Source organism: Oryza brachyantha, chromosome 5 (genome assembly GCF_000231095.2).
Source record: "Oryza brachyantha chromosome 5, ObraRS2, whole genome shotgun sequence".
In the NCBI taxonomy this organism is placed as follows: domain Eukaryota; kingdom Viridiplantae; phylum Streptophyta; class Magnoliopsida; order Poales; family Poaceae; genus Oryza; species Oryza brachyantha.
Genome location: NC_023167.2, coordinates 9,229,620 through 9,241,825, shown reverse-complemented (window position 1 = coordinate 9,241,825; position 12,206 = coordinate 9,229,620). Strand labels below are relative to the sequence as shown.

Sequence of the window (12,206 nt, the reverse complement as noted above, 5' to 3'; positions counted from 1 at the left end):
TTATATCCGGTCTAACTTCTCTGAACAATTTAATTTTGTTTGAGAACATTCTCAGCCAGAAGAATTCTCAACTCCTATTTCGGCTACGGACAATACATATGTTTCAGTTGACAGTGGTGATGAGGCACCTAGGACTGAGAAGCTTTTGGACTCAAGAAGAAGATGTCAGGATGGTGAGTACCATTGCAATGCCATGGTGTTTGAGGTTTTTTACTTACCATACTAGCCAGAACATAATATAAGCTTATTACATTTACAGATGAGTTCTTGGCTGCTCAATTCAACAGACTCAACTGTTGGTGCTGATAGGAAAAATGATCAGTATTGACTGATGTTGAGGCTACTTACAATGAGACTACACCAAGTCATAGGAGAAGAAATGCCAAGCAAATCAAGGACCGGTTTTATAAGGTAAATAAGTGGACTGACCTTTTCCATAGTGCTTGGTTGAAGGCTAGAATGATTTACACTAGTGGCTATAATGATCAAATGTGGATTGAGAAGGCCCATGGATTTGGTTAGAATTCCATTGGATTTGAATGAAAATCCAAGTGCAACCATTGTCCTACCACCAGAAGTGCAAACAAATGACAACCCTAATCCATGCTTTGTCGACGTGCTTAACCGAAACTTGGCTATTCGGGCTGGCTCTACACATCGACAACTCAAGAATGATTTAGTTGAGCACATACGGTAGCGTTATGGGCCAAGAGGAGGTTAGAGCCATGTGTCCAATGAAATGGTGACTTTATTATTATATCACATCATGTATTCCTAAGACCATTTCATATATATATATATATATATATATATATATATATATATAATTATTATATACATGTTTATTTTACGAGTTATGCGGAATATTTGAATGTATCGTGCATTGTCTCATGTATGCAACGAAATGACTACAAAGATCAAGTATGCACTAGATCATCATGATTTGTGTGTCAAAGGATGAATTAAACACTCTGCAGACAGCCAAACAGATAACTAATTGTATAAAGCTGTCTGTTTAGGCTGTCTGTTTGGCTAAAAAGACAGCAAGCTGTCTACATGGTTGTACTTGCCCTGACCGTAACTCACTGGTCTCGTTACACCTCCGAACGTGACGTGTGCTTTTTTCATGCACATGGTGCTTCTCGAGCCTTGCAGAGGCCGGGAACGTGTGCACCTAGTCAAGCAAAGATCATGCACGCGTTGATGTGGCATTCATAGGGATAGTAATGGATCTAACTCTTTTGTCTATAAAATATAAGTGTTGGATTTAAAAATGGGGTGGACTGAGATTTTATTTCTTTTATGCTAAAACTTTTTAATTATTAAGTAAGATCGTGAAAGAACACAAGGGCCTTAGCATATTATCACCCTTAGACATGCTCCTATAGTGCGGTACGTTCTCATGCATTATACCATACATAAAAAGAATGACACACAAGATTAAGAAAGAGAATGAGTGTGCATCGAGTGGAATGACCTGTTATCAGGGCCACCACTCAAAGCAAGATGGATAAGGATGATCATAGGGGTGCTTGGGATAAACACATTCTCTACATGCGGATGGCATAGGAGGGTGTATGGTAACAGTGCCCCTCTCTTGATCTCTTGGCTGTGCAGGCCTAGAGATCACTAGTTGCTCTACTTCAATCTACACAAGAGATGAGGGATTGGAAAGGTGGTGCAACCGGAGGGGGAGGAGAGATAATGTCGGTGGAGGGCTAGAGACGATGCTGATGGAAAAGGAAGTGTGTGACAAACATAAGTAAAGGGGTAGTGTGATATGGTCTTAGGTGGATAACTCAATTAGATGGAGAAGAAGTTGACAAAATGACTGCAACCATATAGAGACAGTGCCCCTTAGTGATTGCTACACCAACTGACAGAGCACTGAAGTCCCAGAGAGACAGCTAAGCGGGGGTGAATAGGTGTCCTGAAAATTCTTTTAAATCGCAGCGGTCAGTACAGGGGCTGGACCATCCGGGCCTATGGCCGGACCGTCCGGTCGGCACTCTCGGGTTGGGCCGAGAGCTCTGGCCGGACCGTCCTGGTTAGAACACCGAACCGTCCGGTTAGTGAAAAATACAGACTTGACAGTCTACCTTTTCGGTGATGTTCCTGGGAACGTGATGTGATTGTGTGTGGAATAAAACAACAGAAAGATCGCAGAAACAAACAGAACACATAATCATAAGAACAAAGACACGAGAGAATTATCCCGAAGTTCAGATCTTTCGATCCTACTCTCCGTTGAGGCACTCCTGCGAGCGGGATCTCTCTCGATCCTTTCTCTCTCTTGGTTTCCTCCCACAAGGCCAATACGGGTCTCCGAATTCACACCTAGGGATTAGCAACCCCTTCGATCGACCACCAAGGTCAAGATCAAGACGACTTGCCCAGCACTATATTGCAATTCGCTCTACCCTGCAGCCTTCTATGAGAAAGCACAAGAATCCACTATCAATCTTACCTATTCCCTTACGGAGGTTAGGCACCAACCTTCACAACTTGCTCCCGGACGATCCACACGAATTGGAGGCTCGCGGGCGACGCCTATCTGTCTAGGAGATCAATCTCCAAGAGTAATAGGCCACCTTGACTTCACATGCATCCATCAACGCCCAAGAATGAACACTCTATCACTCACTAACCTTAACACTCTCTCCAAGACATGATCCAACGATTAATCTCTCTAGGAGGTGTATTGGGTTAGTGGGGAGGCTTGAGAGGTGCTAAACTTGCCCTAGCAACCAGAAAACTCAAACATAAAGCCTCTCCAACGGCTAGATCTCAAGAGCTCCTTTTATAGGCTGGCAGACGTCAGTTAGCCATTGGAAAAAAAACCTAACCGGACTGTCCGGCTGACACTTAACTCACTCACTTAGAGCAAGGGCCGGACCAAGGTCCGGACCGTCCTACCACCGGACTGCCGGCTTGGGGCCGGACCGTCCACACACTCGACTTTTGAGCAGGGGCCGGACCAAGGACCGGACCGTCCTGTCACCGGACCAAGGACCGGACTGTCCTGTCACCGGACCAAGTAGAAACCGGACCAAAGACCGGACCGTCCTGTCACCGGACCAAGGATCGGACCAAGTACCGGACTGTCCTGTCCCTGCTTCAGGAAAAATAGCATAGGCTACCACTGGACCTAAACTTACTCCACTCGGCTTAGGCTTACTCCAGGATGCATGCAGAGATTCCAGTGACCCCTCTTAGTAGTACGGAGTTCCTACGACTCAAAAAAAATACGCCTTCGAGCGCCTTCGTCTTCGTAGAGCCGTCGCTTCGGGTCACACATGCTCTATGTTTTATCAAGTAATCCTTCAATCGAATTGATCCTTTAAACTTCTCTGCAATCACAGCTCATTAGCGCACACATGCTTGGCTAGCATTGTCATTAATTATCCAAAACTTCGTTTAGGGGCTAGATGCACTTTCAATCTCCCCTTTTTGGTGATTGATGACAATACTAGTCAATGCATGACAATAAAACATCATATATGTAAAGATGCAATAAATCTACCTGCCCCTAGATGTGTGCTACCTTCAACAAGCAATTATGCATGAAACTTGAACTTTTCTAACGTAAGGCATACAAGTTCATGCAACGAACACACAACACATAGCAAGGAAATTAAATACGAGCTAGCCTACAGTCAATACATCCCAGCAACACAAAAGTTCAGAACACAGGATAAAGGGGGGGGGGGTCGGACCGTCTGGCTTCAGGGCGGACGGTCCGACCGACATAGACTCAGAAACATTTTGACCCCCTCTCAATTCTGCAACTTCTCTCCCTTTGGCATCAATACACCAGAAAAGGGAGCAATCAGAGGAATGAGATGGTCAATCCTCATCTGACGGGACAATCTCAGTGGGGCCAGAGGCGATGCTCGCAGTGTCGTCCTCTGTCTAAATTCCATCACTCTCAGTGGCCTCCGCCTCTGTAGCTACTTCTGGCTAAGCTGTTTCTTCCATCTGAGGTGCACCAAACACAAACTCCTGCTAAGTAGAGTGGCCACCTGAAACCTGAGGCTCTGGGGCCGCCTGCTCTGGCAGCTGTTCTGCCTGCTGCTCTGGCTCCCCCTCTGCCTGTGCATCTTCCTCCTCATCGTCTGCTGCCTCGCCCTCATCAGACTCGGCCTCCTCTTAGGACTCCGCTGCAGGCACCTCGGACTCCTCGTCGTCCTCCTCAACGTACTCCTCTTCCTCGGTGTCGACATCACTATCAACAGGAGCAGGGTAAGAAGAGGATGCACCGACGTCACGGACAATGGTACAGGCAGCCTCATAGGTAGCAAAGGATCCTTGTAGACCTCATCCTTGGACTCAGAGGGAATCTCATGCCCAGACTCACGCAGAAGCTGATTGATCTTTCTTTCGTTGGATTTTACTTCCACTGCTGTCTTCTTGCAGATCCCAAAGATAGCAGAGAGTGCTTTCTTGAAAGGAGAAAGCGATCCTGAAGATGGGCGCTCAGGAATCTGCGAAGTGGAGGGGCGAGTTGAGGCACTGGACTTTCCTTTCGCTTTGCTGACTTTGGGGAGAATAGGCTTGTAACTGCGGTGAGCATAGTTAGATACAAAACGCAAACCAGTGACTGTCTCAATCATCAGATGCAGGTATGGAGCATATGCAAGTCCACGGGAGGCATCCAGGATGATCTGCTGTAGCTCATACCAGATATACTTCATGATGCTGAAAGAGGCACATTCTCCCTCATGCGCAACAGCAAGGTATGGTGCCTGGAGGTAAGGGCTGTCTTGTTGCCGCTCTTGGGCGAAACAGTAGTCTTCAAAACCTTGAGTAACAGATCGTACTGAGGAAGGAGCCCCTTGGTCGAGCCAAGTGCCCCTGCCGACATCCGGTTTGCATACAAGGTGCGAACCACCTCTGAAGACATTGGGACTCTGCGTGTATGCGGGGCTTGTTCAGATCGAGCGCATCGAGTCCCAAGATGGTGGCAAATTGTGACATGGTCACAGTATACTCTTCCCCTTCAGTTAGCCACCGCATCTGTTGTTCTGTCCCATCCTCCGTCTCCTCAAAAAATACAGTCGCAAAAAACTGTCCAATCAGCTACTCATTCCAATCCTTCTCCAAGCACATGATGCCACCGACATCCTTGTCAATGCACATCTTGATCACTTGTTTAGCTACCGGATTAGTATAAGCCTGCAAGTAGTCCCAATCCACCCATTTCATCTCTGTGAGGGAATTGGTCCTACCGAGGAACACTGAGTTGTACCAATCCACTTGCACCTAGGTCTTGAAACGGTAATCTGCTTCACACAGGTACTGCTGTTCTGGAGCCTTCAAACGATCAACTCTGGTCTTTCCCATGCACCTCATGTAGTCAATGCTCTTTCTTGGAGTCTCAAACTGGTTACAGTGCATCACAACCCTTCTTTTCCGTAGCTCAAGGGGGCGGCCGCTCGCCTCACGACAGGAAGGTCGAGAGGAGCTACCACCAACTGGTTTCTTTCCCTTCTGCTTCTTGGATTTCTTGAACTTTTTAGCTTTCTTGGCTTTCTTGCTCTTGGCAGGAGGGGATGAGGGGGAGACAGGTGAATCGGTCTCTCGACCTGTCTGACTGCGAGTGCAGGGATACAGAGGAGACTCAATCACAATCCCCATGGAGCGCTTACGGATAGCAGCTCGCTTGCCTCCCCTTTGGTTGCCACCTTCTTTTCTTTTGTCATTTTTTCTCTTGGCAACTCAACAGGAGGGGAATCCTCACTGTCTGTTTCCGTAGATAGCTCCTGACGAGCCTTCTGATGCTTTTCTGAAGTCATAACTAAGGACAAAAAGTGCAAGAATCAAGAAGTATGAAAGAATTGAAGTATGGTGGAAGGTGGAGCCAAAGAATTAATCGGACTGGCTGTGGGTCGGACAGTCCGGACAAGCACACAATAGTCCGGTCGGAGCTCACTGTCTGGCCAGAGAAACTGAGCCGAACCTAACAGATTTAGAGATCGGGCTAAAACAAGGTGAAAACCCTGAAAGAGATTGAAACCAATACTTGGAGTTGGGGAATGTCGATTCCGCATTCGGGGGCGAGTTCCTCACCACCAATGCAGCGAAAAATGTGGAATCCGAAACCTTTTAGACGGTGCAAACCCAAAATCGCCTCTATGGGGGTGAGAGGGAGTTAGGGTTTGAGGGAGAGAGGAAATGAGAGAGATTTCCTCTCTCTGCTCGGCCTAGGGGCAGATAAGGAAGTCGTCGGCCGGACCGTCCGGGTAGGGGCCGGACCGTCCGGCTGGGACTTTGCAAAGCAGGCCGAGGGGGCTGGCTGTCCAGTCCAGACTGGACTTTGGTGGAAATAAAAGAGGCTGAAGTGAAACTGACTCTAAGAAGATTTGACTATTCGACTTGAGAATCAGATCAAGCAATCAGTACAAAACTATGATACTCAAGTCAACAACCATTTTCTCAATCTAGAAATCAAGATTTGGCTATTCATCTAAGGGCTTGGTGAAGATGTCGGCTAGTTGGTGTTCGGTTCTCACATGGGTTATGGAAATGTCTCCTTTGGTTTCATGGTCCCTCAAGAAATGGTGTCGTCTATCAATATGTTTGGTTCTTGAGTGTTGGACTGGGTTGTTGGCTATTTTCATAGCACTCTCATTGTCACAAAGGAGGGGGATCCTAGTCATGGTGTATCCAAAATCTTTGAGAGTTTGTTTCATCCATAGGAGTTGGGCACAACACGCACCGGCGACTATGTATTCGGCTTCGGCGGTGAATACGGCTATGGAATTTTGTTTCTTGGATGACCATGAGACTAGAGACCGCCCAAGGAATTGACAAGTCCCTCTAGTACTTTTTCTATCAACCTTACACCCGGCATAATCCGAGTCGGAGTAGCCCACTAGCTCAAAATTGCATCCTTTCGGATACTAAAGCCCTAGGTTTGGAGTGTGAACCAAATACCTCAAGATTCTCTTAACGGCCACTAAATGACATTCTTTTGGAGCAGCTTGAAAGCGAGCACACATGCATACACTAAGCATTATGTCGGGCCTAGATGCGCAAAGATAAAGGAGGGAGCCGATGATTGAGCGATATACCTTGATATCTACCTGCTTACCATTAACATCAAGATCGAGCTGTCCATTTATCGGCATTGGCGTCTTGATGGGCTTAGTGCCGTCCATGTCAAACTTCTTAAGGACATCTTTCAAGTACTTTGTTTGCGAAATGAACGTGTCATCCTTGAGTTGCCTTACTTGCAAGCCGAGGAAGAACTTCAATTCTCCCATCATGGACATCTCAAACCTTTTGGTCATGATCCTACTAATCTCTTCACTAAATGAAACATTAGTTGAGCCAAATATTATGTCGTCGACATAAATTTGGCATACAAACAGGTCATTCATAAATTTCTTGGTGAAGAGAGTAGTGTCGGCGTTCCCGATTTCGAAACCGTTCTTGGTTAGAAAATCGCGAAGACACTCATACCATGCCCTTGGTGCTTGCTTGAGCCCATATAGAGCCTTGTGTAGCTTGTAGACGTGGTAGGGGTGCTTTGGATCTTCGAAGCCCGACGGTTGCTCCACATATACCAATTCGGAGATTGGTCCATTGAGAAATGCGCTCTTGACGTCCATTTGATATAACTTAAAATCATGGTTACCGGCATTAGCTAATAGAAAGCGAATGGACTCAAGGAGGGCAACCGGCGCAAAGGTTTCACCGAAGTCAAGTCCTTCGACTTGAGTGAAACCTTGGGCCACTAACCGTGCTTTGTTTCTTGTGACGACCCCTTGCTCATCTTGCTTGTTCCGGAAAACCCACTTGGTCCCGATGACATTTTGCTTGGGCCTTTCCACTAGAGACCACACTTCATTTCTTTTGTAGTTGTTGAGCTCTTCTTGCATGGTCATTACCCAATCCGGGTCTCCAAGCACGTCTTCCACTTTTACTGGTTCCAAAGATGAGACAAACGAGTAATTTTCTCAAAAACTTACAATTCGGGATCGAGTCGTTACCCCTTTCCTCATATCACCAATGATGTTGTACACCAGGTGATCCCTTTCTACTGTTTGATGAATTCGGGGATAGTGCACCATGGGGGCCGGAGCCGATTCTTGCTCACATGTGCCCATGACATCAATCCCATCCCCAAGGTTTTTATTGCCACCATCATCATCAACTAGTACGGGATCATCTTCGGTTGAGGATTCTTGTTGAACATTTCGTTCTTGCTCTTGCTCCCCCTCAACCTCCCGGGGTCTTACATCACCAACAGCCTTGTTGTCTATATCCTCCCGTGAAATTCCAATTCCTACATCATTCACTTCAACTTGCTCTACTTGAGAGCCATCAGTTTCATCAAACGTCACATCCCTTGAGACTTCAACAATACCGATGGTTTTGTTGAAAATCCGATAGGCACGTGCGTTTACCTCATATCCTAATAGAAAACCTTCATCTACTTTGGATGCAAACTTAGATGATCTAGGCCTTTTGCTAAGAATGAAACATTTGCAACCAAAGACACGAAAGTAGGATACGTTTGACTTTTTACCGATTAGAAGTTCATATGTAGTTTTTTTGAGAAGCTTGTGAAGGTATAGACAGTTGAGGGAGTGGCACGCGGTGTTGACGGCTTCGCCCCAAAAGACATCCGGAGTCTTGTACTCATCAAGCATTGTATGAGCATGTGTCCGGTTCTTCCTCTCCACAATCCCATTTTGAGGAGGATCATATGGAGCGGAGAACTCGTGCTTGATTCCCTCTTCATTAAGAAACTCTTCAACTTAGGTATTATTAAATTCTCCTCCGTTATCACTCTGAACTCTTTTTATCTTCACTTCAAACTCATTTTGCGCTCTCTTCGCAAATTTCTTGAAGATTTCTTGAGTTTCGCTCTTGTCATAGAGAAAGAAGACCCAAGTGAAGCGAGAAAAGTCATCAACAATTACTAGACCGTGTTTGTTACCTCCCAAGCTTAGATAAGCTATTGGTCCGAAGAAGTCCATGTGCAATAACTCCAATGGTCTTGTAGTCGTCATGATGTTCTTTGCAGGGTGGAAGGTTCCAACTTGTTTCCCCGCTTGACAAGCAGTACAAACTCGGTCTTTCTCAAAAATGACATTAGATAAGCCAAGAATGTGCTCCCCCTTTAGAAGATTTGATAAATTTCTCATCCCAGAGTGACCAAGGCATCGATGCCAAAGCCATCCAAGAGTCGATTTGTCGATTAAGCAAGATTTAGAATTAACTCTTTCATTGTCGAAGTCGACAAGATAGAGATCCCCTTTAATCTTCCCTTAAACACTTCCGATTTGTCATCTCTCCTAAACACGATAACATCTATATCGGTGAAGAGGCAATTAAATCCAAGCTTACATAACTGAGAAACCGAGAGTAGATTGTAGCTAAGGGACTCAACGAGAAGGACATTTGAGAGAAAATTGTCTTTGGAGATAGCAATTTTACCTAAGCCCATTACCTTTACTTTGTTGTCATCTCCAAAGATAATATCGTCGCAATTTCCTCCATTCTCGTCGAGTGAGATAAACATACTCCTTTCTCCGGTCATATGATTAGTGCATCCGCTATCGGTCACCCAACTCGAGCCACCGGAGGAGTATGCCTATAAGAAACAGGTCAAGCATGCAATTTAGGTGCCCAAACTTGTTTAAGTTTGGGTCCCTTAACAATAGTGATCAACTCCTTTGGGATCCATATGCTTGGCCTTCGCTTCTCTTGACTTGATCCAATGAATATAGCAACCACACGTCCACGATTGTCCTTCATGATCACATGAGAGCCATAGATAAGTCTGATTCGAGCTGGATCCTCATGAACTAAGGAGAGCTCAAAGTCAACCTTTCTGCTCAGCTAGGGTCGGACTGTCCGGCCCGTAGGACCAGACTGTCTGGCTGATACTCTCTGCCTGGCAGACAGCTCAGGTCGGACCGTCCGGCCGGACCCTTCTGCCAGACAGAGAAGTCTGACCGGACTGACCGACCCAGACCAGACTGTCTGGTCTGCCCTCTCTGTTGAACAGAGGGGCCGAACCGGACCGTCCGAGCCGGGCCGGACCATCCGACGTGCCTTCTCTGTTGAACAGAGGACTCAGGTAGGACTGCCTGGCCCTGTTCGGACTGTCTGTCCTCAGGGCTAATTTTTGTGTCCTCTTCAGCAGTTGACTCTCTTTCCTTCACAAATGCATCACATGGTTTACCATTGATTATTACTCTTTTTGGGCTTGCATTTGAGTCAGGGGAATATCCAAGACCCCTCTTATCCTTGTTGTTATAAGAGGTGATTGTCTTGAAGAGAGCATCCTTGGATTGGTAAGTTCGAATGCATCCAAACTTTACCAAGGTCTCTAACCTCTCATTTTCTTTCTTCAACTCTTTGAGAGTTGCATTGTTAGTGTCAACAACACTTAAGTCAATAGTTTTACATTTCTCACAATCAAGAATAGTATGGACTATTGTGTTGTCCTTAGAGTTGGAGAGGTTGTGCTTAAGATTGTCAATTTCATTCTCAAGACCATTGTGCCTCACATTCATGGACACAATAGTTTCCTCAAGGATTTCATTGACATCCTTAAGATTGGTTATGGTTTGATTTGCTAGCGTGAGCTCCTTAGACAAATCAACCAACTTTTTATCCCTTCCGGCAAGGACCTTTTCAAGAGAGTCATTTTTTATCCTCTCTTGAATAAAGAGATCCTCTTGCCGCTCGAGAGATCCTTCCTTTTCTTCTAGCACTTTCATGAGTTTAGCGATATGAATGAGAGCGGGTTTGCTAAAATTTCAAAGCAAAGCATCATCATTATCATGGTCTATATCATCATCATCACTAGAGTCAACATGATGCTTGGGAGCTAGATATACCTTGCGCCTTTGTGCCATGAGGCACAATGGTGTATGATCACCGTCATCGTCGCTCAAGTTGGAGAAGAGCCGCTCCGTGCTTGATGACAATATGGCCATGGTAGCAATGCCTTTGCTCTTGGAGTCGCTTGACTTAGGCTACTTCTCTTTGTCGCTCTCATTGTCGCTGAGAACCACTCTTCACCAATGTGAGCTCTCTTGGGCCTTTTCTTGAAATACTTGGTCTTGCCGTTGCCCTCCTTGTTCTTAGCGAGCTTGGGGCAATTCGCTATAAAGTGACCAAACTCCTTGCACTCATAACATGTTTTATTGGATTGCCTCTTGTACCGGTCCTCATCCTTTCTCCCATAGCTCTTCTTGCGGAGGAATTTCTTGAATTTGTGAACCAAGAGAGCGAGTTCTTCATCCTCACTCTCCGAGTCACTTGAGCTCTCTTCTTGAAGCTTGGAGTTAGTCTTATTTGCCTTGAATGCAACCTCGTTGCTCTTGGCTTGAGCGGCATTGGTGGCGTATTTCTTAACTTCCTTGGCTTCTTCCTCCAAGAGTTCATGCGAGATGATACTTGAGAACACGTCACTTGGAGTCATTCTCTTGAAACCGCTTGACTCACGGATCAAAGTCACCAAGGTAGGATTTCTTGGTGAAATTTCCCGGAGCAAGCGCTTCACCACCACATGATCTGTCATGTCTTCACTCCCAAGGCCATGGATCTTGTTCACTATGACCATCATCCGGTCATACATCTCTTGAGGTGTTTCGTCATCTTCCATCACGAACCTCCCTAGCTTCCCTTCAAGAAGTTCAATCTTGGATTCTCGAATCCCTCTTGATCCTTCATGAGCAATGCGGAGCATGTCCCAAATCTCCTTGGCTTCATCAAGTTGATCAACCTTGTTGAATTCCTCCGGGTTCAAGAAGTTGAGAATCACGCTTGCTGCTTGAGCATTGCGGTGGATGAGTAGCTCTTGCGCCGGAGTGAGATCTTCTTCATCTTCCGGCATATCCTTCACACCTGTGCACAGAACTTTCCAAACACTTGGATGCAAGGAGATTAGATGAAGTCTCATTTTATGTTTCCATGCCCCATAGTGAGTACCATCAAAGCAAGGTTCACGGACGGAAGAGATAGAAATGTTAGATGATGAAGTATTGAGTTTAGAGTAATCAAACTCAATAGAGACTCCCTTTTTGGTAGAGCCTTCTCCACCATCTTTATCTTTACGGTTGTTGTTGTTGGAAACGTCGCTAGTCTTGTCTCCCATCTTGGATCACTTCAAGCTTTTAAGCCTTTTCAGAAGAACTGGCTCTGATACCAACTGAAATCCCAGAGAGATAGCCTAGAGGGGG

General features: G+C 45.9%; 1 protein-coding gene across 1 annotated transcript; it reads right to left on the bottom strand.

Moving 5' to 3' along the window:
* Window positions 1-9,848: 9,848 nt before the first annotated feature.
* LOC121054429 lies at window positions 9,849-11,860 on the bottom strand. The gene is made up of 2 exons (XM_040523941.1): window positions 11,034-11,860; window positions 9,849-10,770 (listed from the first exon to the last, which is right to left on the bottom strand). Exons 1-2 carry the CDS (start codon window positions 11,858-11,860, stop codon window positions 9,849-9,851), a joined length of 1,749 nt encoding a protein of 582 aa, XP_040379875.1.
* Window positions 11,861-12,206: the final 346 nt, after the last annotated feature.